The sequence below is a fragment of the Rhipicephalus sanguineus genome, unplaced genomic scaffold (genome assembly GCF_013339695.2).
Source record: "Rhipicephalus sanguineus isolate Rsan-2018 unplaced genomic scaffold, BIME_Rsan_1.4 Seq5482, whole genome shotgun sequence".
Lineage (NCBI taxonomy): Eukaryota > Metazoa > Arthropoda > Arachnida > Ixodida > Ixodidae > Rhipicephalus > Rhipicephalus sanguineus.
This window is the reverse complement of record NW_023615488.1, coordinates 62,657-88,435: the sequence shown is the minus strand read 5'-3', so window position 1 is coordinate 88,435 and position 25,779 is coordinate 62,657. Positions and strand designations below refer to the sequence as shown.

The following is a 25,779-nucleotide window of genomic DNA, read 5'->3' as shown; positions in this document are numbered from 1 at the left end:
CTTTCGCATATAGTCTCTATTGTCATATCTATCTAGTAGTGTGCTCCTACACAAGCTTACCAATTTATTAAGCGCTGAAGAAGCAATGCTTCTGTCACACATTTTAGCGACCTTCTTTATCCTATGGCAGAACTTGAGTATGATTAGGATACGGCAAGTTGTTTTCTTTTGTTGAGCTCGTGCTATGCACCTGCTCCTGACGCCGACGAGTGCCAGAAGGATGAAAGACGCCTCTTCGACCAGACAACAACTTTTCAGGAAAGGCCTCAATGACGTAGTTTTTTACATTCAAACTACGATTACTATTGATGGGCAACTCTCCAAGGACGTTTTACGTATATTTCTTTGTTTCTAGAAAGATTCAATGTGGTGCCTGAATTCAATGCATTTGGCCCAGCGAGGATTTTCACTTGCCGCATGCCTATGAAACTGACATATCTACGAAATGAGACGCCTTCACTTTTCTTAAAGAATCGCTGTTTCAAGAAGTTAATGCATTTGAGTTGTATAGAGAGTGGTGAGCAGTACTCAACCGACAGTTTATCACAGGAATGTAGCGCAGAGTTATTGTAAAACAAGCAACACGCACTGCGCATTTTCACGGTGTGCTAATATTTAGCCGGGCTGCCGCAACAGCATGCAACTAAGGATGGTAATATCGATGAATTACTTATAGATTAATCGATCAAAAGTGTTCCGCAAAACTAACAATCGCCATCAATATCCGCCTTTTATTTAAGCGACGTAATCGATGAAACATTTTCGATTATTCTGTTTACAGACTGTGGCAGGAGTGACGCGAAAATTATGAAATCGTACAAGAATTTTGAACAAGAGCCGCGACCAAAGTAAATGTAACTGGTAGCAAAGCTTCCATAGAAGTCCATACCTTAAGAAAATGGCCGCCGATCAGCTGATCATGGGGCTTAGCACCATCTCTGTGTGAAGAGAACACTCGCGGCGGAACAAAAAATACACCGGATGTTACGCACTATTTTGTAAAAAAATAGTGCGTTTGCATTTCTTGGCACAAGAGCGAAATTTAATCTAGAGATAGGTGTCGTAGGCCCCTGGTCGCTAGACTCGCGCTAAGGCGAGCTGGCGAGTCCTTGGTGAGTGCGCGTAAAGTCAACCCCAGCAACTCTAATGTCGACTGGTCACCAGACAGCGGTTTTTATCTGTACTGACATTCAATTCGCGTTGCATTTACTGGGAAACTTGCATACTTGGAACTTTTATGCAGCATTCATGGCACCTTTCCCAGCGTGATTGAAGGGAGCAGCAGCGAACCTCTCATATTTGGAGCGTTGCTTATTTGCTTCGCACATACGCAACTGTCTTAAAGTGCAGATTGCTCGAGTGTTTCAGTTCTAACAAGAAGTGACGCCTAGTCACGCCAAAATTATGATTTTCAGTCTTATTCGATGGTCACAATAACGCAATTTTATTACACTGCGTAATATGTGAAATATTATGCAGTGTAATAATATGTGAAATATCATAATATGTGACCCGGTTGCGCCTACCACCTGGTTCATGAATCTCGTCGTACCATATTATGTATTCTTCAACTTCCCACCCTACGAAAACCCCAACAGGGATTGTAGCATTTATAACAAAATAAATCAGTAAAAAAGTACAATTACACATACAGCGCCCGTTGGAGATGTACAAAATATTTTCAAATTAAAAGGTGCAACATCTGGCACAGCATTGTTAGGTGGTCACCAAAAGTAGTAGTAGTGTGTGTGTGTGTGTGTATATATATATTATATATATATATATATATATTATATATATATATATATATATATATATATATATATATATATATATTGGAAAGCTTTATCTCAATGCAAGTATGTTACTGTTCCCGTACAACTTGAAAACTGGCTTTAAAAAGCAGTAACGCTACTAATGGCGGCCTCTTGCAACTCCGTATACAATGTGCTTGTCATGTGCTTTTAATTGCAGACGCTAGTTTGCCTGAGAGATCGGCAACGGCTGCTGAGATATAGGAGTGAAGTTCAGCCACAGTCCACGGCGTTCTTCGAGATTGAAAGGCTTCTTAACGGCACGGTAAGCAAGCTTTGATGATCATGCATCCTTCTCGCCAATTAGACTTCGTCATGGCTAAGAGTGGCGCTGGCTAACACTCCCAGGTTTAGATGCACAAAAATACTCAATAAAGTGAATGAGAGGACGTCCGCCGCCATAGCTCGATTGGTAGCGCATTGGATGCATTATGCGAAGACAGTATAAATGCTCATGCCATTTTTCATTTGTTGCGTTTGCATTGTCTTCACTGCGGGCAACACACACTCATATTGCTGCACATACAAGCAGCAACAGTCATGTGCCAACACTAACCAGTTTCCGGACTTTGGAAAAGACGGCATGTGTCCCTGCAAAACCAAATAAAATTCGCCAAGAGACTTTTGTAAATGTTGGGGTTGCTACTGGACAAACCCCCATTCTTCCTGAAGCTGTAATTCACTAAATAACTCTAGCATTGCTAGTCTACTTGAATGGATGCAAACAACTACGTTGTGTGGTATTGCATACAAACAAATGCATTAGCTTGCAATTCCGTTGCATGAGATTTATTAGAAATAGACTTCGGTTCTCGCAAGATTTCGCGCAGCATGAATAAAATCCTTGAACGAGCTCATATTCGGAGAAAATTTCAATGAGATCGTAGGTATGGTGTGAGTACCGACTACAGCGAATATCGGAACTACCGAGACAGTTACAGTTACGAGTACCACAAGCACGCTTTCATTTCATTCCGTGTAGCGTTGTTAGAAAAAGTTATACGTGAACACAGTGCACTAGAGATTGCATTTCAGCATGAACGTATGGGCTTGCTGGTAATTCATTTACAAAACAAATACAGTGTGAAATAAACGGAGACAAGAAAGACCGATGCACATGTCAGTCTTTCTTGTCTCCATGTATATCGTGCAGTGTTTGTTTTGTAAATTACAGTTTGCAGTATTATGATAACTTTGTTCCAATGCCATCTTTCTTTTTTCTCTACAGGCTCTAAAGTGGAAGAACGGAAGCAACCATTAATATTTTATTGCGATAGAAATTATATGGACAGTCTCGGCTGGTTTTTACCGTCGCCGTGGCCACCGTCATGCACCTTGTATATATATATATATATATATATATATATATATATATATATATATATAATATATATATAGATATATATATATATAATATATATATAAAAGCCACAAGAAAAATAATTCACAAAAACTTTCCGACGCGCGGTATTCAACGTGCCTCTCGCTTTCCAACGCGCGGAGTCAGACGGTTACGCCACCAACAGTACTGTCGTTCAGCCTGCTAACGGCGAGTTATTTATATACACAATTTCCTTCAGCATGCTTTCCAGGTCACCACATAGATGGCGCGATGTGCGCGCGTTGCGCGCTTTAAAGATCGTCGCCCCGCTCCTGAGAATGCCGTTGCTTTTTGTCTTACAGGGCGTGGTCGCCTTCGTGCGCTTATCTCGAGGAAAGAAGGGGCCGGCCGGAGGGGGGGGGGGGTGGAGCGGGCGGTTGTATGTCTTGTGCTTTCCCTGCGATGTCGGCCCTGAAGTCACAGAGAGTACGAAGGTCGCTTCGCTCGCTCCAGCGGCCGCGTTTGCGAAAGGAGCGCGCTGTTCAAACAGAAATAAGTAAGAACTGTGACAGTTAGTTCGCGCTCGTCCTGTGTGTACCTGTTCGTTCGATTCGTACGTCCTGCTTTATGTTTGAGCAGTCCGCTTCAAGATCGAGCTGTGACGCATGATAGTTCGCGCTCGTCCAGTGTGCGTTCTTTTCGTGCGTCCTTTGGGCTCGAGTAACGCGCTGGCGATTTCGAGCTGCTTTCCGTTCTTCGCGTTACATTCCAATTTATTGCTATCGCATTCATTGCTTCGGCGTTGCGGCGAAACTGACTTTTTAAAAGTCACAGTTAGCTTTTAGTTTGGTTTAAAATACACTGTGCTATCCAACGACTGGGCTGATACATTCAGCCTCAAGGGTACCCACCGCGCAAGTGGCCTGTGAGGGCTCATTTGTGTCCTTTATGTACATTAATCCTGAAAGAAAGTGTTTAAGGGTTTCCTGTGCGGTTCCAGGTACTTTTGGTCAAGCGATGGTATTCTTGATACATTTTGCTTTTGTTTCGGAAACCTTATCCTGGCCGCAATATGAATCCTGATGGGGGTTTTCATTAAGTGAAGCTGTTCCCCCTCTCTTGCAGCATTGCCATCTTGTCAATGCTGCACGCACTGTCGCATGCTTTATGTATACATCCTTTACACATCAGCAAATAGGTATGCAATAAATTGGACAGCTGGACGTATATTTCAATTTCCAGGCACCACAATGCACAGAGTTAATTATCAGAAACGATAGCCAAATGCCCCACTGCATTAAAATATCATGTGGCGAGTACACACAAGCCCATCAGACACACATCTGAGCAATCCCCAGAAAACAGGGTGTCTCTTCTATCAAAGATTAGTAAGATTGTTCATTTAAAGTGGCATATGAGGGCCAAAAAAATTTCAAATTTGTCAATGTCTTTAGCCCAACAGTGCGTATCGATAACAAAAGTGCGGTGGCCTGCGCCACATCAAGCGCATTGGTAGGCACTGCCATACGCCAGTCAAATGGTCACTGTCAGAGTTATTTGGCTTGTGGACTCATTTAGCTACTCCGTATCCGCTAGCGAAATTCGATATAGTAGCTTTTCTTTCTTGCCCTCAACTGTTCAGCACACATGCTACATGCCACGAAAACTTCACAATACACGGAATGAACAAAGACAACGTGCTTGACACGACACTGGCAAAATAAAAGGGCCTCGTCTTTGAGCGAGACAATTATGGAAATACGTAGGCAGAGCTCTACGACGTAATGGCTCTACCTTCCCCGCATGAATTCCTTCCAATTCTGGCAAACACTTCTTGAAGAGGTAACAGATATGGCCCTCCTCTAGGTCTTTCATGTCTTTGTCCGGGGCGAAGAATGACAAAGAGACGAGAACTGTTAGAAGACGCACACCCACACCCTTTAGGAGAAAAGCAGGAGTCATGTGCATCGAAGATAACTTTGCTTTATTTTACAAAACATAAAGGCAACCACAAAAGAAGAAGACTATAATCACTCCATAAAGACCACGCTAAGAAAAAAATGCAGCCAGTGAAGACCTCATCAAAGACCAGCTGCAACAAAGTTCGAGGCTTTTACATGCCAAAACATACTGCCTGATAATAAGGCAAGCTGTAGTGTGGGATTACCTATAAATTTTAACCACCTGGTATTCTTTACAGTAAATCTAAATTTAGGCACACAGGCTTTCCTGTATACACTACCATTGCAACGTGGCTGCCGTTGCCTCGAATGGAATTGAATCCACGTCCTTGTGCCTAATAGTAATAATTTCTAGGGTGATTAACCACAACACCATTGAGAGGCATGCCACAGTGGAGAGCTTCGGATAATTTCAACCACCTCGGGTTGTTAACTGGGCACTGACATCGCACGGCACACAGGCCTTTAGCACTTCGCCTCCATCGAAATGTGACCGCTGCGGCCCGAATCGAACCGAGTCTTCCGAGTGGGCAGCCAAGCACCATACCGTCTTTGTGCTTAGCAGCACAATTTCGTAGACGTTAAGCTAGCACAGTTAGTTGGACTGCATAAAAAGCCTAGTTACAGATAGCGTAGATATGTAGGAGCCTCCGGGCAGAATTTCACAATTGAAGTTAGTGTGGAAGCAATGGGGATAGCTCGCAAAAGCAGCCGTTCACGATTACTTAAACTCGAAAGAAATGCCACCATTACTGCTTGCTGTAAATGACGCGTGAAAAGGGTATAATCTAGAACACATGCTTCGTCGCTATGACCTGTGAGATGAGGAGGCTCTCAGTTAATCTCGGTGGCAGTATGCTGGGTCGTATGTCAAGGCAACCACAAGGAGGTGCACACGGCATCTACTCGGGTGCTTGTTACCCTCTCAGGGTCAAGGACGTACACGTACACCTCCATGAACACCTTCAAGATGGTTCAATGACGTACATTTACGTCATCACTTGTATGTTTAAAAAGTGCACCTTTTTCAATCATTTCTCTTGCTGGGCATGTGCAGCCACGTTGCGGTAATTCATGAAAACTTTGTTTTTGCGCCGATGACTCGGTTTTTGTTATACTTCACTAAAGCGGTGCACCAGCTATCGCCATCTGGTCGCGCAGGGCGACCAGTTTCGGTTTCATCCTTTGGGTGGTTCCCGCTTCTTGCGCCCGCAAAACTGCCCAGGGAGCGATTACGCCTGTTTCCGTGGAGGCACAGACTAACACAAACAATGCCGCTGTGGTTGCATTTCAAGTTTTGGGGACTCACAAAAACCACTCCCGTCTCGTTGGCGATGAGACAAGGATTATTATAGGTTTCTCACCTGTTTTGCTTTGCTGACGCGCGCACAACCATGCGATTTTCTGCAATGCGCACCGGTTGCTCTGCTGCAATTGACTTGAGTGGCAATTCCTCCAAATCACCATTCATCTGCCAAATCAGAATTTGATTAAATTGGACGTCAGTCCGTCAGACGAGGAGTTACTTTAGAGTTAAGACTCGGATGTCGATGAATGAGCGACATCTCAATAGCTTGCACGGCAAGGCGATGCCGGCTGGATCAAAGGCAACTTTTCTCCCTCTGTTTCCATTTGACGACACTTTGTGCACTTACTTTTGTACGTCTGTGAACAATGTTTATTGCAACGTATCATTTTAACATTCAAAAAAGCTTTATTTAGAATTTATTTTGCTGTTTCTCATAAATAAACCATGTGTATGTAACAACACAAACAATTTTTTTTCAGAATCATCAGAAAATCTACTGCATATTGCGGCAAAGCCATTGAAATTCCCGCTTCCGCAAACACACTGACGCCTGGCTGACGCAAGCTGCACCCTTTATTTTCATGTAGAACGCCTCCAACAGTTCGCGAGCAACCGTTTCTCTGCTTGCCATAGCATAGCATGCACTGCCATAGCATAGGCATGCTATGGCAGTGCACCAACACATATGTATCAAGTAAGGCAAGTTCACGGGGTACCTATGGCGGCTACATGTCTGAATGGTTGCTCTTGGTGCTCATTTATGATCGATTCCCAAAATAAAACCAAAGTAGTGGGTATTGGTTTTATCTCGTAAATCGTATTTCAAACAAAGGCATTTCCAAGTACCATTCGACTGTCATAACAAGGTTTGATTGCCATTTTGCACTGCATGATAAACTTGCTGCACAAAGGTCAAGTTTAAAGCAGTGCGTCACATGCATAAAATATATAACAGTGAAAACAGACAAATAAAACGAACAATAAGGCAAGTTCACAGGCTTTGTAACAACTGCGTAGATGCAAGAGTCTTTAAGTTAAGCAGTTCTGCTACTCACCACGCTAGAAAGCATGTGTCCGTAATACATAAATGTGCTCGTAAACAATGCGTCCATAACACCGTAAAACTCCTAGCCCATAAATTTGGCACTTTGTGCCATGTATGCTGTCAATATGTTCAAATACATACAACTCACCGTACCTCGTGATTACGCACATAAAATTTCTCGTATTTCAGAGTAAACTTCGTAAACAAAGCTGCACTTTTTTTTAGCTACACAGGTACACAAGCGCAGACTAAAGTGTCCCGTGACTGGTAAGCTGCTGACTCGCTAATACGTTTGCTATACTGGCCAAAAATTGAAGCGCACCCTCCCAGCAGGCAAAACAGGAATTCTTTAGAGAACGGTTCGTGTAAATACAGAGTTTTCCGTGTAAACGTTAAAAGTTGCGATGTAAACATTAAAAAGTCTCGTAAAAATTTCAATATAAAACACTGAGGCACATCGCAGATGTTTCAGTACAAATCCTTCAACACGTTTGGCAACAGTGCACTGTGCAATTCTATCTCCTTACAAAAAGGCGCAATGGATTCATGTGAAATGTCTTGGAAGAATACAGGGAGAGAGTCAGATTCTTTACACCGTAGAGTCAACTTTTCAAAGATCTGCACTCTGATTGGCTGGTGCTGTAGAAGCACCAGTGCACATACGTGCATGACTAAAGGAACAAGACGCAGCGGCATGAAAAAAGTGCTTTTCTACCGCGTTTTATGGAACCTCCTGTCTGTAGCACCTTCCTTTCACCAACAGCCGTCTTTTACGGTACATATCATGCAAGCAGAATAACCATCACAAATAAATGACAAATATAACACTGGTAAGCACATTCCTTGGGTATTATATTACTGTGAGGGCGATACAGAAACTTGGGCAGACAAGGTTGCGTATTTTTAATATTGTCTCTTGCTTGCGAGGCCCCCAGCCTACTCAATTATATTTTGTACCTGTAATTTTTTTAAGCAAGTTAAGGAAGCACATTTTTCTACGGCTGTGCTCTACCACGGAAGTTGATGTGTGTCTGCCGCATCAAAGACAAAACAGATTGGCCAATCTTGGCTTTTCGGACCACAGAACACACACCATAAAAAAGCTGCGCAGAGCACTGCTGCCACTGGTAGCCAGTGAGCAGGTGCTTCGGTCTCACAAATAAATCAGCTCGTCTACTTCAAGGCAGCAAACTTGTTGCTGCCTTGAAGAAGACAAGTTCACTTCTTGAACTTGTGCCCGTGTTTGATGGAAGTACCCAAATGACCTCCCACCTTGATCGGTCAGTACAAATATCACTCACCCCCCACCCCTCCAAAGGTATTTTTTAACACAGCAGCGATAAGAACTACGTGGGCGTCCCCGGTACTTGCGTTTCGTATTTCCCGCTCCACCCTGGCAGAAGGCACAAATGAGTTCACCGGCTGGTTCTTCGTTTCGGGTACCTCCGAAAGTGGCAGAGGAGAGTACGTCGTCGTGGAAACATCGCAGCTTATCTCCCTCTTTGGTGTCGGAATGTACGTGGGGATGTACTCCATGGTCGACTGCTGATGCCGTGCGGAGCAGTTGACTGCCTCTGGAACATACTCCTCATAGCGACCGGAGTATGTTTGAGGGAGGTCTCGTCCCACGGCTTCTTCGGCGCGGGCGCCTCTCCGTCAGAGTCCGAATCGTCAATGCCGCAGTCCGTCAGCAGCTGCTTGATGTTCGCCTGCTTCATCTTGCTCTGCTTGGACTTATCCTCACGATCCTTCTGCGTGTGAGACGACCCCTTTGACAACGACGACTTGTCCTGCCTGTGCAACGTCGAAGTCTTCATTGAAGAAGAATGCTTGTGATGCTTATCCCGGTGATGCCTGCTCTTTTCCTGCGCCCACTCTTTCTCCTTCCCACTTCTGCCGGACTTCGAGGACGATGACTCTTTCTCGACATTCTGAGAGTGGGATGCCGCCGTGTTCCGCTCGCGCGACTCCGTGTGCTCGGTATTGGTCTTGTGCTCTTTCTCGCGGGAGGAGCTGCTGCCGCCTGCGCCGCGCGAGGAAGACGCAGCCGCAGCCGGCGGCAGGTCGTGGCTCGTCGCCTTCTCCCTTTCTCGGCGATGCGAGGATGTCTTCGGTTTGTCGGCGTCTTTGAGTGAAGCATCTGCCCGGGTGTTGATCGCGGTGGCGGCTCCAAACCGGCCGGACCGACGGGCTGCCGCCTCGAGAGGCTGCTGCTACCGTCGGCTTTGAAACCTGAGTGGCAGAGACTCCCCTCGCCCTGCTGCGTTGTGTCTTGGAGGGGGACGCGCTTTTCGGGAACCGGCTGCGACAGTGAGGATATCTTCGTGCCATCGCCTTCCGCCCTGCTGGTGGCGTCTTTTAGCGTCTCACTGCGAGGGGATGGCAGAAGCTTCCTGTCGAGGCGTTTAGACGTGTGTTTCGAACTGGAAACAAGGAGAAACAAAACAGGCTTTAAAATGGTACTGACACCTTTTTTCGAAGGCGAGTTTACTCTGCCATACAAATCTCCTGTATGCAGAGACGGCTCTGAGCAAATGTGAAGCTCAGCAAATGCTTTGCTGAGCTTCACTTTCATGCTAAAGTCAATTTTTCCACGGTGCACCCTACTGACATCGACACAAGCTGGACGTCAGGCTACGGTACAACTTCTGGTGACTTCACGCAGCAGCCTGGCTAGTTGTGATGACGTTAGGTACCAAAACTTCCAAGATGGCCGCATGTGCTTCATCAAAACTTCCAAAATGGCCGCTTGTGCGTCACCAACGGAGCCATGGTGCGGAGTGGCCGTGGAAACGTCACTATATATTGCGCGAGCACGTGACGAGAAGCTCATACCGTGTTGTGACGGCAGGGTACAGTAGGAACCGAAACTAGCTTTAAAAAACACTAATTACTTTTTCAAGGCTCACTCGCGCTTGACCTTTCATTTAACGCAAGAAAACGACAACTCAAAATATTCGTGTCAGTACCCATTTAAGTGAACCGGCGTGTTTCAACATATATGGCAGTGCACTGCAAGGCAAACGTTAGCTACATTTTGAGGCACACACGCCAGCTGCAAGCGTGAAACTTAGGGCCTTGAACTTCTCTTGCAATATTTAGGGAAATCGACACATCAGGCGCGTCAGATTAAGGAACTTCAAAGACTTGAGTCAGAGCTGCTGATGTGCCGCTTCTTTGCCTCCCTGCGATCCAACCTGCAAAAACGTGAGAGCAATGGCCGGACTTCAACCTCGCACCTTAAGATAAAATAATCCAGACTGCCAATGCTATCTGAGGTTTCTATTTTTGTTTCGGATAACTTTGGTAACAGAGAGAGGCAATGAAAAAGAAGAAGTGATGCAACTCTTGAAAATCTACGTATGTAAAAAATGTTGCGAACAGGTTCGGAAAGAATACTGTGCAAGACACACAAGGACAAGAAGGAAGAGCTGCTGGCTCGCGCTATCTTCAACTCGGTCTTGTCTCCCACTACAGACTAGCTCTGCATTGGGCTTCATTACTGAGTCACGAAGAGCAGCTGTAACAAAACGCATCGCATGCTCCCTAATCATTTTACAAGGTAAGGGCAGGCTGCTGCGTCACTTCAAGCGTGAGAAAGAATACTTGAACATAGTGCCTAAATAGATGTGTTTCTCGACTCTTTGCAATTCTCTGCGGATGGAAATGTGCTAACGGGTTCAGCAATGTCCAGTAGTAGCACATGTGCAAACCACTAGACACATTGCACGACCTAATCGTTTTCCATCCACTACTGCCCGTCCTTTCCTTTGGCACAGGACTTAAGTGCCAAAAGCCGTTGAAATTAAATAGTTTTCAAATCATGAATCATTGTTTTCACTACTAATATAAAACACAGTTCAATCCTAGCACTACTAATAACCTTAGTGTGATTCCTTTACTGGGATCCTCATTACGAATCATTGACCTGCTGTAGTGGAGGGCTCCAGAAATTTTGACCATCTGGTGTTCTTTAACGCGAAGCTAAATCTAAGTACACGGGCCTCTAGCATTTCGCTTCGCATCAAAATGCGGCTGCCATGGCCGGCATTAGATCCGGCGACCCTTTGGGCCATCAGTTGAGCACCATAACCACTAGACCGTCGTGTTGGGTCCCTATTAAAAAGACAAATTTAACAAATAGGTACTTAGTTTCCACGGTCAGACTCTTCAAAGAGCACGAATGATCACGGTTAATTGGTGAACACTCATTTCCCGAGACACATAGCGTGCTAAGCTAAGTAACCGCTCAACCTTTACAAAATTATATTTACACAGTCTATAAACTTTCTAAAGTTATTTTAGACAGTCTATAGACTGTCTAAATTTATTTTTGTAAGAGAAGTTTCTAACTGCAGGTGTGGAGATTAGGTTCACTTACATTTGCTACAATTTCTTGTTCTATTGAGCACAATTGCAGAGTGAAAATTCTTACAAAAAATTTCTATTTAGAAATAGCGGCTATTCGCATAGACCGAATGCAACAGGACAATAATAAATTTGTTATGCAAGAGAGTCAAACGTTCGTAAACTCCCTCCAGTTACAATGTTTTGTTTTACACATTACACGACTCATTCAGCCTCTATATCCTAAGAAACTGGAGACAGACACAGCCTCTTCAATGTCGTTTTTTCATCCGGAGTCTTTGATAGTGGTGCCGCGGCAGGTTTGAAATAGTCGCTGATTCCCCGTGGAGTGTTCTGCGTTGTCTGGCTGTTTTGAACCTTATGACAAAGGTGACGTGAACACCACACCGAGACTGTTTGCGAGGCACTGATAATGTTGCTGTTATCAGTACCATAAATTAGCAACAGGCATACGTGATAGACAACAATACAAGCACATATCTCTGGTTAAGGAAGGGACGAAAGAATGGGAATGGATGAAGGGTTCGTTTTCATTGTTAGACACATGAAAACCAACAGACAATGGAGCCAAGGAAGTAATAAGGGACATTATTTGTAGTTTTGGAACTGTAGTGCAGTAATTATTATACAAATGTGAAGAAATGAAACTGGACGATGAGACAACTTGCTGCCGGTAGGGACCGAGCCCACAACGTTCGACGACATCTAATGTCCCCAATACCGTCCTTGGCTGCATTGTCTGTTGGTTCCATTAGATTAAGAAAGGGGCTACTCTTTCACCCTGTATTAAGGGCAGACCTGTCAGAACGTAGAAATATACGTGCGTACCTTGGCTTGTTGTGCCAGTTCACTCGTCGTCAGGCGACGTATGCTGACGGTCAGTACGAGCTTGAGCACAGCTTTCCTTTTCGAACTTCCCACCTGAAGAAACAAAGTGCTTTGACAAACCATGAACGCTGCAAACTGAAGAGAACAGAGACGCAAAATGGCCAGAAAGGTGGTGCTGTACTATCAGACGATCACTTATGGTGACCCTCATTTAAGCGACCCTCATTTAAGGGGACCCTGAAACGTTTTTGACGATTTTGTTCGAACACATTGCGCCGGTAGAGCAAGTCCTAACGATCGTTTACAGACCGATGTAGGCTCTGTGCGTAAATAATTTATTACAAGGCTTTAAAGCTGAGAATCGCCACCGATCACAGCGGCTCAGCCAACAACGTTTTCAAACCGCCCAATTCCAGTGCATGTCATACTGGAAGCGCGACGTCACGCAGGCGGCTGATCTGATTGGATATGTCCAGTCCACGTCACTGAACCTCCTGTGGGCAGCGAGCGTCGTCTGCCTGTGTTACAACGTGCTCGTGTTTACGTGAGCTGAGCGACAGTGTTTATCTCGAGGCTTCTTTTCTTGGACAAAATGAATTGCCCTAGCCGTGTTGTGTACTACATATCTAGCAATTGGTGACTTGTAGCGGCGACATCGTGCAATGTTTGTGAGGCATCTGGCGAGCGGAATCCTTTCAGCTCGTCGCTGCAATGAGCGGCGCGCTCTCGCTATCCGTTCAACTCCACGATCCACGTGTCTGCGGCAGTAACTTCACCCCTGAAAACACAACCACGTTGCCCAAGTTTACGCTTATCGGTGAACGTTCTCGAATTCTTTTTGTTTGTCCGCATGCTTTTACAGGTCGTCGCTTGTCGCCCAACAGAGAATAAAATAAGATCGGCTGGTAGTGTGGCGACACCTGTCGGAGGAGATATCAACCACTCCGTGAGCTTCGTATTTCTTTCCAGACGGCGTGCTGCCGGGCACACTGGGTCTCCGAGATAGCGCGCGACCTGTGGGCGCGCAATATCGGAGGCCATGACTGGGCGAAGCTGGAACCGTCGAGTGCGCTGATCTTGCCTAAACGCTGACAAAACTTCAAAAAACCGTTTCAGGGTCCCTTTAGGAGCTAGGTTTCACCAACTAGCACTGCAAGAACTACCGTTAAGATAATCTTGTGTGTCTAAAGATTGAAGCGACTACTTGCCCGCCTATCCTCCACCAGCCAATCGGTGTGCATTGATAGAGATACCTCCAAACGTGATCGGCTAGGGATACGGCCCCTGGAAGCTCAGGAAACAGGCGATGCTCGCATAGTCGATCTCACCGTAATCTTTAAACTTGCAATTGGACTCGTCGGCGTGCTTGGCCTTTCTCGCTTCCCACTTGGCATCATCCTTGCGTGCCATCATCACGAACGTTGGAAGGTTGGCTCGTTTCTACATATTGTAGGTCACCTTGACGTCCTCTGTTGATGGAGGGTAGGCAAGCAATTGAACAAATAAAATTCAAGTTTTCACGTGCTCAATAACTATAATTTAATTATTATATTTTGAAATTACTAACACGAGGCCCCCTCTGAGTTTTGTAATTCTGGGACCTCCTCAGTACTAATGACAAAGACAATACGGTTATGAGGCATGCCGTAGTGTGCGACTTCTGAATGCAAAGCTACAGATTCATAAACATTGCGAGTATGTTCGAAAAATTTGTTTTAGCAACTTTCGTAAAACATGAAGTCGTCGAATCAAGTTGAATTAAATTACAAATCGAAATTCCGCTCACTAGAGCTGATACAATTTCACTTCCTCAGCTTCAACACATTTTGTTGAAATCGGTCCAGCACTTGCCTCATGAAATCACGTCCGCATTTCACCTGTGCAGTCTAAGAAAAACTGAAGTTTGGGGCTCTGCCAGTCTGTGCTGTAGGAGCGAATTCCGTACAGACAGGTTCCATACACATGTTCTGCATAAACGATTTCTGTACACATGTGTTTCCCGCGCAAGGATTCCGTAGATGAAGGCCCCATGTTTCAGTCGTTACTACCGTAAAATCCCGAGGAAGCGCTCAGGAGCACATGAACAAGTGCCCCCTTGCCCTTTTCGGGAGATTTGAAATATGCGTCCATAACCGAGCAAGCCCCCCTCTCCTACCACCACCTTTTTTTTTCAACCTGTTCTCCGCTACAGTATCCTGCAGCAGAGGTTCCTAGGAACCCAAGTTCTGAGAGTCTTGAGAAAGTGCACGATTTCTTAGTACTTTTGTAGCGTGGTGCCTCGGGGTTGCATTCCGAGTTGTCACCAATTGTGGGAACATTTGAAGAACGCTTTTCCCTCTTGTCATAACACATGAAATTTCACACGAGGATTCGCTCCAGTTCAGTAAAGCAGTAAATGCATGATTATTCAATAAAGTATTTGATTAGAAGCACAGGTGTGCATTCTTCTTGGAGGCTATTCCGCCGCCATCTTGAATTTCGGTCCGCAACTGGGCAAGAGCCCCCACTCCAAGTCTTGTCCGATTATCTTTCCCCGCAAAAGGGCATGCTCGGGATTTTACGGCATGCACACCTGAAAACCGTACCACGAGACTATATGATACCAACGCCATGATGCAACAAATGTAAGATGACACACCAGAAAACATGCCACATCACAACTCCACTCACCAAGTGTCAAGTCGCCACTGACGCTTTCTAATGCTCCCGCTTTCGCAGAGACGACATCAGGCAGTTTCTTCTCCACGACATTGCACAGTTTCACTTTTAAGGCCTGCGAACAAACGGAGATGAAGGTAAAACGATAGATTGGTTTTCTCACGGTACTGCATTTTTAATTTTTTTAGAAAACTTCGAGCGCAATTGCAAGGACGCTGGATGAAGAAAGGTACACACACCACATGCACTCACATACGGAGTGTGGAGTCACCCATGTACACAAAAAAGTGTTTCCATACATGCAGTAAAGATCAACTGCAACTGCAATCTCAATGTACGTAATGTTCTTTCTATTGCTCACATGTTTGGAAGGCCCGTCGCAAGTTCGTTGATTTGTAAGCTGAGGATTTTCGTACATAATCTGGAGTTTTTTGGACCACCCATACCTCTCCGTCTGCTTGTGCCGGTTATTTTCCCTGTGCCAATCACCGGAGTGATCCTGCGTGAAGTTTAGGAGGTCTTAGTTTAAAACGGACCGTAAGAAGCGCATGAAATCACCACAGCTACTATTGGATGAACAAGTGAACACCGTGAGATATGGCTTGCCCACAGGCTTCTGATAACCAGACCGAAAAACATCTGCATCACGCTTCTCCAATAGTTCCAATATTCCGACAAACCGCCCCATCATGAATTGCCGAAGCTCGGACAATTCAATCGGATTTCTCTAGGAGAGGTTTTAATTCGGAAAAAGCTAAAAATAATTTACGACCGTGGTGCCACCAATAAGAGGGAAGTGAACTCAATTCTCATTTCAGAGAAAATTAAGTGGCTAAATAAAGTTTGATAAATAGAGATAGCCGCTTCGCACGCACACGTGACTGAGATCGTACAACAATTGCGCCATGTGAAAATGTGCAAACAAAATGAACAGTCAAGCAGTGAGCGAATTCGAGAAATCGAAATCCGGTTAAATTTCCATGAGAAAAGATGTGAAGCTCTTCCTGGTTTTTCATTGTGAAATTCTCATCTAATTGTTTAATTGGCGATTGTATCGCCCACTCAGAAAATTAGCTTAATATTAAAAGATGAGCCCTGTCCCGGAAATGAGCTGAAGTGAGTCAGACCTTATTTAAACAATGGGTGAGTTTGGTCAACGCCTATTGATCCAATCACTCAACGTATCCGCCTTTGTAACCCAGCAGTTTCACGAGGTACCTTCCTATTGTGCTTTTGTTTCAAGGCGATCTTTTGTAATTGGCGACGGTGGAGGGGAAGAGGCCGATGACCGTTACTTACTAATCCGCTCCTCATAATCCCAGCAGGAAACGTACAACTTCCCGAAGTGCGCGCACGAGAAAAAAACGTCCATAATGTCCTTCTGTGAGAGAAAAATCGCGAAATAGTGTTGGAGAGCCAAAAACAAAAAAAAAAAAGCAGCGCCTCCGTAGCGCAGCGATGCAGTTTAATCTTTTAAGCGCCGGCAACCGTGAAGCGACGCCCACCTACAGAAAACTCCCGCTGCAGTTTATTGGCGGCATCAACGATTATCGGCGACCCTCCTCATGCAACGAAGGACGGTGTATGCAACGAGACCGACACGTACAGTGGCCATGGAAGAACTGATGTTTATTGCTTGCGCACCGGAAGTGCTCGAGCGCGTTGCCAGACTGGGTGGCGTACATAGACGGTCTTAGCGGTAAGCGATACATCCTCTTTTCTTTAAAATTACGAGCTGATTACACAGTATGTCCTTCATAAGGTGAAAGAGGAGACTTGTTAATTCTGCTAGCCCAATCGGTGGGGAGGTCTTCTGATTCTTGATGACCGCCGCGGGGATGTATTATAAGGGTGTTCTATAGCAGTCTCTGCTGAACCTCTTGGGGCCTGCACAGCTGGCTTCTCGGTGGTTTGTTGGTTGGACGACGCTCTAGGCTCATCTTCCCCCGACACTCCTGCGATCGGCGCGACTGGGAGGTTGCGACTCAGAGTTCGGGACGAGAAGTGCGGCTGAAAGTAGACACCGGCGCGCAGGCCAACCTGTTGCCGCGCGGTGTGTTTGACGCCCTGGGAACCAAGTACCAACCGCAGCCGGCCCGAGCAGTACTGCGCTGCTACGGCGGTGATGAAATAGTGCATATGTTGAAGGTATGCCTCCCAGTTCAGAATGGAGAAGACACCAAGATAGTGGAATTCTTTGTTGTGAAGAAAGGTCGGCAGGCGGTCTTAGGACTGCACGCTTGCGAGCAGTTTGGTCTCGTGAACAGAATTAGAGCAGTCAACAAGGATGACTTATCCGAGTGCATTCGCAGAGAGTATCCGAAGTTGTTTACGGGCATCGGACTACTAAAGCGAGAATACAGTATGGCGCTCCAAGACGGCGCCCGCCCAGTCGTCGAGCCGGCGCAACGTGTACCTCACGCAATTCGACCCCGGTTGAAAGAGGAACTTGATCGTTTCGAGGCAGCGGGGATCATAGCCAGGGTGCGGAAGCCTATGACTGGGTAAGCCCACTTGTTATTGCTCGAAAGAAGAACGGTCAGCTTCGGGTCTGCATGGATCCCAGAAAAGAGAGAACACTTTCAACTTCCACGCAGAGAAGAAATTGAAAGCGAACTGGCAGGGGCGAAATATTTCAGCTCGCTTGATGCCAACGGCGGTTTCCACCAAATACCTCTTGATGAAAAGTCCTCGCGCATCTGCACATTCAGCAGCCCATTTGGTCGTTACCGGTTCCTAAGGCTGCCCTTTGGCATCGCGTCGGCTCCAGAGATATTTCAAAGAACAACGACCGAGATTTTTGACGGGCTACCTGGAGTACGCATCTACATCGATGACATTTTAATTTGGCGTGCCTCACAGGAAGAGCACCAAGAAAGGCTGCACAATGCCCTGAAAACAGCCGAAGAATTATAATAGGGAGCAACCGATGCAAAACGGGCATTCATGAGCGTTGACCTTCCCTTAGTGACCGCAAGATCAACAGCAGCAGCAAGGGAACAATGTGCGCCCCCTAGACAACTAGAAGCGCCTACAGAATCATCGCCCATGGTGGGACCAAGGGCTGCCGAAGAATGCCTTCCTCCCGCACCTCCTAGACAAGCAGGAGTGTCGGGGGAAGATTAGCCTAGAGCGTCGTCATCGTCGTCGTCATCCCGCTCGGCGATGTCGTTCACATGCGTTGCTCTTGCTTTGCAGCAAACTGCGAAATGATTCTGCTTTCCGCATCTAGCACAATATTTCCCATATGCTGGACACTCTCGAGGCCTATGCGAGCGGTCGCAGTAGCCGCATTTCTTTCCTTGATGTCTCTCTTTGCTGTGCCCTAGCGAGTCCTTCCTGTGTTGCTGGTACTTCTTTTTGTCTTGCGTCACTGCGTCTACGCTCTTGGTTTCACTCCACGCTTTGGTTTGTGCGGCAGCGATTTCCTCAGCCTTGGCCCACTCAACAGCTGTGCTGAGCGTCAAGTCTTTTTTGGCTAGAAGCTTTTCTCTCAACGCTTTACTAGATGTGCCGTACACTATTTGGTCACGCAGCATCGACTCCCGGAGGTTCTCACAGTTGCAGCTCTTCGATTTCAGTTACAGGTCCCGATAGAACTGCTCGAAAGGCTCACCTTCGGTCTGCGTGCGGCTCCGGAACACGTAGCGCTCGAACGTCTCGTTGCTCTGAGGTAAGCAGTAAAGCTCGAATGCTTGGACTAACTTGTCGTAGTCCTGCTTTTCTTCTCCAGTGAGGTCGAAAGTGTTATAAACATCGATCGCCTCTTGGCCCCCCAGGTGAAGCAAGATGGCGGCTTTCTGGGCGGGGCTGCGTTGCTTTCCCGGTTCCGAGGATTCTGTGGCGGTGAAGTATAGCTCGACTCGCTGCTTGAACCGGATCCAGTTCTCCGCCGCATTATCCCCGAAACGTAACGGCTCTGGGGGCGGAAGCTCAGTCATTTTCTAGCGTGGTGATCTAGCCACTTCTGACACCATGTATGCAACGAGACCAACACGTACAGTGGCCATGGAAGAACTGATGTTTATTACTTGCGCACCGGAAGTGCCCGAGCGCGTTGCCAGACTGGGTGGCGTACATAGACGGTCTTAGCGGTAACCGATACAGACGGCACCCAGATAAGAACGTGCGAACGATTTTATCGCAAAGTACTGATGTACAGCAAACGGCCACAGACACAGAAAAGGATTTGTAAAAACGAAGCCATAGTGAGCTTAGATAAACATGTCGAGTAAAAACAAGATAAAGCAGGCTAAGTGACAGCTGTGAAATTCCGCCAACAATGTTTATATTACATAAAATTATTTATAGAATTACATAGAATACATAGAAAATATATTGCCACGCGCGCTTCATGTTTTATTTTGATGTATTCGGGTTTGACCAGCAAAGACTGTCAGCAACGCTCAGCGCAAACCACAAATCACGGTTCGAGAAGCTTCGCGATGATTGTAGATCGTTTTGTTGAGATTTCGCGCAAGACGCGAACACTCGAGCTTAGTCTAGACCTTGCGCGACAACCAGCGATAACACTGGAATATTCGACGTCACATGTGTAAATGCCCACGCGCTTCACCGCTTGTCAGTTTTTCGACGGTCGACGCTCTGTCCGCCGCTATCAGTGCATACCGTGTGTATCGCTGTAAATTAACTTTCAGTTTGCCGGCCCACAAGTTCGGCCAAATAAAGTTTCATCTCGGACACTGACCGCCGTATTCACAAACGCTCCTCGACTCGAATTTCGTCCTTCACTTGAACAAGTCGAGCACAGCGCCGCTGTTCGACCGAAAATGACGCCGCGCTTCTCAAGAATCGCTGCAGATAATCGCTGATATGCAGTGATTTGTTCCGCCTAGAAACGGCGCTCCCATCGACTTTCTCAAGTCAAGGTGGAGCGTTGAGTGAAGGGACGTTCTAGAATATGGGGGTCACTGCTGCCTTCGTCGACGTCACGACCACGTCAAAATATAAAGAAGGTTCAACGAAACTTCCAGCCAAATTGCTACCAGTACGAGAAGCCGCGAATGGCCCGAGCGCGTATTCCGACTGCGGCGGTTCGGAAGGCGGGTCCTCCGGCGAAGCATTCGGCGAAGGTTCCAAAGACAGTCGTAGGCCGCCTTCTCCCTGAAGCTGCGTCGTGCGCTGTCGCGTTCACGCTTCTAGCCACGACGTGGGCTTGAGCCGCAGTGGGAAAACGGTGGAGGCAAGGCTCGCAGTAGACCACGGTTTGGGCGTTCAGCCAAGGCACGAGACGTGCAGCAGGCCCATGGTGCCCGATCACTTGCACAGTGACATCAGAGATTCCGTCTGGTCTCTCTCGTGGCAAATGAAGCATATGGGTCCGCTACTAGCCGTAATATTGATACAGCCTTGATACGGACATACGAGCGCTATGGGACGGGGACATAGACAAGAGGCACACAGGACCGGGGCTCAACATTCAACTGAGGTTTATTGAGCAGAGGTTTATTGAGCCTGTCCTGTGTGCCTCTTCTCTATGTCCCCGTCCCCTAGCGCTTGTATGTCCGTATCAAGTATGAACCAACTTGCCCAAACACAAGTCTTGTTGAGACAGCCGGCAGCTGAACTCGCAGGGCTGCCAAAACATTTCGCGGCGCTACCAAACGGGCTCGTCACATCGGGGCTGAGAGGACACGGCAGCAGTACGTCCTCGGGTGGAACAATAACAGTCTTTTGGCGGGTTTCTTCGCGTTCTGGGCTCGAATCGACGAACACGAGGTAACCTTCGGGAGTGCACGACGGCGAAGACTCGATGTCAAAATAGAGCTCCCGGCCGGCGGCACCATCGCGCTTGGGAGGCGGTGAAGAAGAGGATGACGGCGAGTGGCCGTCCTCGTCGTTGACTATCGGAGCCTTCCTGATGCGAGAGCTCAGTCTTCGGAAAGCACGGCGGCGCGGTATCTGGACGGCAATTTCGCGCAGCCGTGAGCAGTGGGCTCCCGCCACAGATGGAGCAGAGACAGCGCTCGATTGCGTGGGCGCATCTTCGGTAAGATCCCTGTACCCGTCGTCGGGCATAACTGCGTCTGTGTGTGAATGCTGGTCATTGAATTTCTGAAGAAAAACCAACACCACCCAGACTAGCTCAAGGCCTCTCCATACCCGTCATGACGTCACGGTACTTGCCCGCACCGCTCGCTTCGCGGCTTTGCATGCTGCCAACATTCCCATCTATCGCGTTGGAGGTGCGCACGACGTGAAAATAACTTAACGAGCGTTAGAATTTCGTGTACGCGCTTACTGAGACTGAGTAATTTTACAGCAGGAATTGCAAGAAACATTGACCCGCTTTGAGAAATACTGAGCGCTGTTTGTTCATGCTTTCACGTGTACGATTGAAAATCGGACGTTTCCTATATCCGATCGCATACACATTTACATACACCCAGTCAGCGTTTTTTATCACCTTAGGACATATTAAAAGCATGTCAAACAAGCTCTTTCTGACTAATGTATTGCCAAAAAAGGACGGAAATACAAGCAGCACACTTCTCTTTAATAAAATTGCCGCTACGCCACGCACACTTCACTTCTTTTTTGATGTGTTTGCTTTGCGCATGGCAGCTTTTTTTTTCTGGGCATCATACTGCACTGCATCATTTTTCATTTTGCAAAAAATGTTTCAACATTGTGTTCATCGCTGCATTCACTACTGAGCGCATCACAGTTTCGGACAGTGGGGGAAAACTGTGGACAAAGCATCTTCCCTCAGGCGAACTCAGTCACTTATAACTTCGAGTCTTCCTGTACTCTCATCGCAGTGGGTCAACGTGTTGACGAATGCACTTGTACGGAAGTGAAGCTCGCATACCTATGTTTTGAACAAAACAAATAAGACGCTACCGAAAATCCGAGCTTCTGCTGTTTACGCGATCGCGCACTTAATGTGCAGGCGGGTGTGGGCCCTGACCACTTTTAGATGCGGCGCTTCTCTTGTTCGGGGTATGTCCCGCGGCATTGGCCTTGGCGTCAGCACTCACACAACGCATGCGCATTTCTCCTCCTTCCCTCTCTAACAGCTGCGCGTTACTCTCGCCACTTCTCTACTACCACCTGCTTGCGCTTCTGCGTTCTCGCTTCTGCTCTCGCTGCGCATGCGCTACTCTCCTCCTCTAAGCGGATAGAGCGCCGCGCGCGTTCAGTGCAGCGCTTGCTTCGGTTGACTCCGCTTGACTCCGTTGATGCTTCCGATGAAGTGTGATGGAAGCAACAGTCCCGTCAGTGAGTGGGCTGACGCAAGCACGCGTCAGCATCAACCCAATTACCTCCACTCAAGACAAAGCTGCGAAGCGAAGGGCACGCGACGCTGATCGTAAACGCTTGAAGCGAGCGGCAGACCCTGAACTTCGTCAGCGCGAAGCTGCTTCGAAGCGTCAACGTCGAGTAGTAACCAGCGCAGTAACAGCGCAGCAGTAAACACCGTTAATACAACGTTACTAACGATCGCCGATTCTCCGCATCACCCCATGGTTCTCCTCGGGAAGATGGTGTAATTTTAATTTTTTTCTCTGGCCGCCGACAAGCGCAGGGCGACTTCAGTCCATCTCAATCAATATTGGCTTCGATTGGGTTGCACTCTCGAACGTCACGATGCACATCCAAGTTGTCACTTTTCGAAAACTTTAGGCGCGGAGCACCACTCGGAGCGCTTTTCGTCTGCTACCATCTTGAAAACTGGCGAGCTACCCTATCTCGATAATTCCGCGATCTCGCGAGAGCGCCCCGTAGGACTTTCACGTACGCAGAGCCAACGCAACGCAAGAGCGAAGATCTCACGCGCGTTCGCAAGATGCGTGGGCGGCCTCCACGTAATGTGCATGCGTAGTGAAGACACGCAGGAGCTCCACGTATGTGAAACTTCCACGTACAGTGCGATCCACTGTTAGAGGGAACACGCGATCGCGTGGCCGCCGGCCCGCGTGGCACAAACTGGCGGCGAGATTTGTAAACGCGGCGCACGCGCATGAAGGCGTAAGGGACTATACACGCGCTATCCGCACACCCGCTCCGCACGTGGCGGGACACCTGCCGCCCGCAAACGGAGGAGGAAAAACCGGTACCCCGTGTGCGACGATTGGCGTCGTTCCGGTTTTTCCTCCTCCGTTTGCGGGCGGCAGGTGTCCCGCCACGTGCGGAGCGGGTGTGCGGATAGCGCGTGTATAGTCCCTAAGGGCCGCGTTTGCCGCTGTTCGTCTGCTACAATTGCCGCCCCTGCGCTTGGCGAGCGCGGGACAGCGCTTCCGTTTTTCAGCAGTGCGATTCATGTAGCCGCCACTCTTTCTGCGCCTCGTAGGGTAATCAGCAGGCACAAAAAGAAAAGGTGTTTGTTGCTCTGCTTTCTCGCCAGTTTTGATGCGATGCGATTCGCGGCCCCAGCGGCCAAATTTCGACTGGGACCCCCAGCTGTGCAATTCTGTGAAAGTGATAATGAAGCCTGTCACTTGCGTAACCTAGTGTAAGTGCTCATTATGAGGGAAACTGCGAAAAAAAATAACGTCGACAAAGGGAGAAGAGCATATGCGCTTGTGCTGTTCTGTTCTCCCTTTGTCGACGTTTATTTTTTTGGCGCAGTTTCCCTCATAATGAATTACCAACTAGCCCAAGTGTTCACCGATAAGTTAGTCGTAAGCTTTCAACATGCTGCTCGCACCAGCCGGCTGCTTTTTATAACAGACAAGGAAATTTATGCCCGATGCAGAGATCATAGCAAGCTTGTCCTTCCAACCGTAGAAATATAGAATTTCGCTAGCGCACGCCAAGCGCTGAGGCGAAGAAGTAGTAGACTACGCCGGACATGAACCACCCTTGTGATTCTACGCGCATGCTCCGCGTTTCCAAATCTCGCCAGCAGTTAGCGCTCCGCGGACCGCCGGCCGCCCGCTCGCGTGTTCCCTCTAAGAGTGTACCGTACTGTACATACGTGAAACAAACTGTAATATCAGTGCACGGTAAAGAACACCAGACGGTAGTAATTGCCGGAGCTCTCCACTCAGGCGTGCCTCATAATCATGCCCTGGTTACGACACGTAAAACCCAGGCCCGTAGGCAGGAATTTCTTTCGGGGGAGGCACTTGCTGAAAACCTCGACTGTTTGAGAAAAACACCTATTTTTTATTATTTATTTTTGGTAAAAATACCTACTTCAAAATTTCGGGGCGGGGTGGGCGAAAAGCAGGAGAGGAGAATACGCCAGGAACTTGAGCTCTGCTCGCTGAGCGCAACACCGGTAGTGCAGATCAGGAGGGGGGACGCCGCGCAGAGTGGACTCGGTTAAAGGCTGCGGCGAGGGCATAATGGCAGTTTCGACAGCATAAATGGCTAGAAATCGCAAGTGGCGACAACTCACCAGCTTTCCGGTTTTGGTCAGCCTTGTCTTGTCCTTGAACTCAGCGTAGTACTGCCGCCTCTCGATGCCGTACACATACCACAGGTTATCTGAAATGCAAGGAGTAAGACGCATAAATTGCTTACGAAACTTCTGCCTTGAACACGTGCATGCAACGGAGAGAGACGTGCAGGTATTCCTGGCTGCATATTCACGAATGTTATCGGCAAGCCTGTTCGCGAGCTAAGCATGCCGCGGTAAGTTACACAGCCGTCTGCTTCTCGAAACCAAGTGTGTGTTGCGACCCTGTAGAAATGTTGTGGTTCGGGATCTTAGGGGAGACACTAAGGTTTTAACACATACTAGAAGGGGTCTGCCTGTAAATTGGTGTCATAAATGCACGTCTGAGAAAAAAAATTACTTAGAACGATTACGAAATGATGCTTTGCGAATGGCGCAAACGTGACACCGGGAGGCATGAAGAAAGAGGAAGACACATGGCCCCCGGAGGCTCGTGACATACCAAAGGGGTGCTTCAAATATCGAGCCAGCGCTCATGTTCTCCAAGAGGCGTAGTCTATTCGACACACGGAAGGGTCAGTGGATTGAACTGAAAGAAGAGTCAACTCACCACCAGTGAACTGTCCCAGCATGGGGAAGTGCTTTTGGAGGTGGACGGCGAATCGGTCCCAGAGTCGACGCTTAAGTCGCAGCTTCTCGAAGCTCTTCGAGCAGTTCCTCCAGAGACAGGGGTTGCTCTCAATGAGGGCGAACAGCTCGGCCAAAGACTCGTCGCTCTGAGCAGGCTTGACCGTCGCGAGTCGCTGTTGGGCGACGCCGGACACAGTCACGCTACGGGAGCACCGTTGCATCGAGCGGTCGGGCAAACGTCACACCACCGTCCTCGCTGGGAGCCAAACTGGTGCACGGACGACGTTCCTTACGCATCGCTTCCGGAGGGAAGCTCACCGCAGCTCTGACGAAGGCCGGAGCTGCCTCGAGCTTTTGCCTCGCTCCGCCGGGAATCGCGACGCGGCTCCGCGGCGTGGTCAACCGCTCGAGAAAATGATATCGTCGTACCCTTATCACTGTCGTATCGTGATCACAGCGAACGCTGTCTTTTTCGCTG

The 25,779-nt window shown here is 47.7% G+C and overlaps 2 protein-coding genes across 2 annotated transcripts; both read right to left on the bottom strand.

Moving 5' to 3' along the window:
- Positions 1-9,035: 9,035 nt before the first annotated feature.
- On the bottom strand, positions 9,036-14,056 carry LOC119377703 (uncharacterized; the record flags this gene model as incomplete). The annotated part of the gene is made up of 3 exons (XM_037647056.2): positions 13,926-14,056; positions 9,626-9,873; positions 9,036-9,473 (listed from the first exon to the last, which is right to left on the bottom strand). Coding segments are annotated over exons 1-3 (817 nt in total), but the record flags the coding sequence as incomplete, so codon positions are not given.
- Positions 13,930-25,536, bottom strand: LOC119377702 (uncharacterized). Its single transcript, XM_049411632.1, has 4 exons — positions 25,282-25,536; positions 24,672-24,760; positions 15,317-15,419; positions 13,930-14,115 (listed from the first exon to the last, which is right to left on the bottom strand). Exons 1-4 carry the CDS (start codon positions 25,520-25,522, stop codon positions 14,087-14,089), a joined length of 462 nt encoding a protein of 153 aa, XP_049267589.1. The 5' UTR covers positions 25,523-25,536; the 3' UTR covers positions 13,930-14,086.
- Between the last annotated feature and the right edge of the window lie 243 nt (positions 25,537-25,779).

Bases quoted from the DNA above. Each gene is read 5' to 3' on its own strand.
- LOC119377702 (XM_049411632.1), bottom strand. From the start codon at position 25,522: ATGCAACGGTGCTCCCGTAGCGTGACTGTGTCCGGCGTCGCCCAACAG. The intron at 24,761-25,281 runs GTGAGTTGACTC...CTTGCATTTCAG, and splicing joins GCTGGGACAGTTCACTGGTG to ATAACCTGTGGTATGTGTAC. The intron at 15,420-24,671 runs GTGAGTTGTCGC...GTTTGTTCGCAG, and splicing joins TGACCAAAACCGGAAAGCTG to GCCTTAAAAGTGAAACTGTG.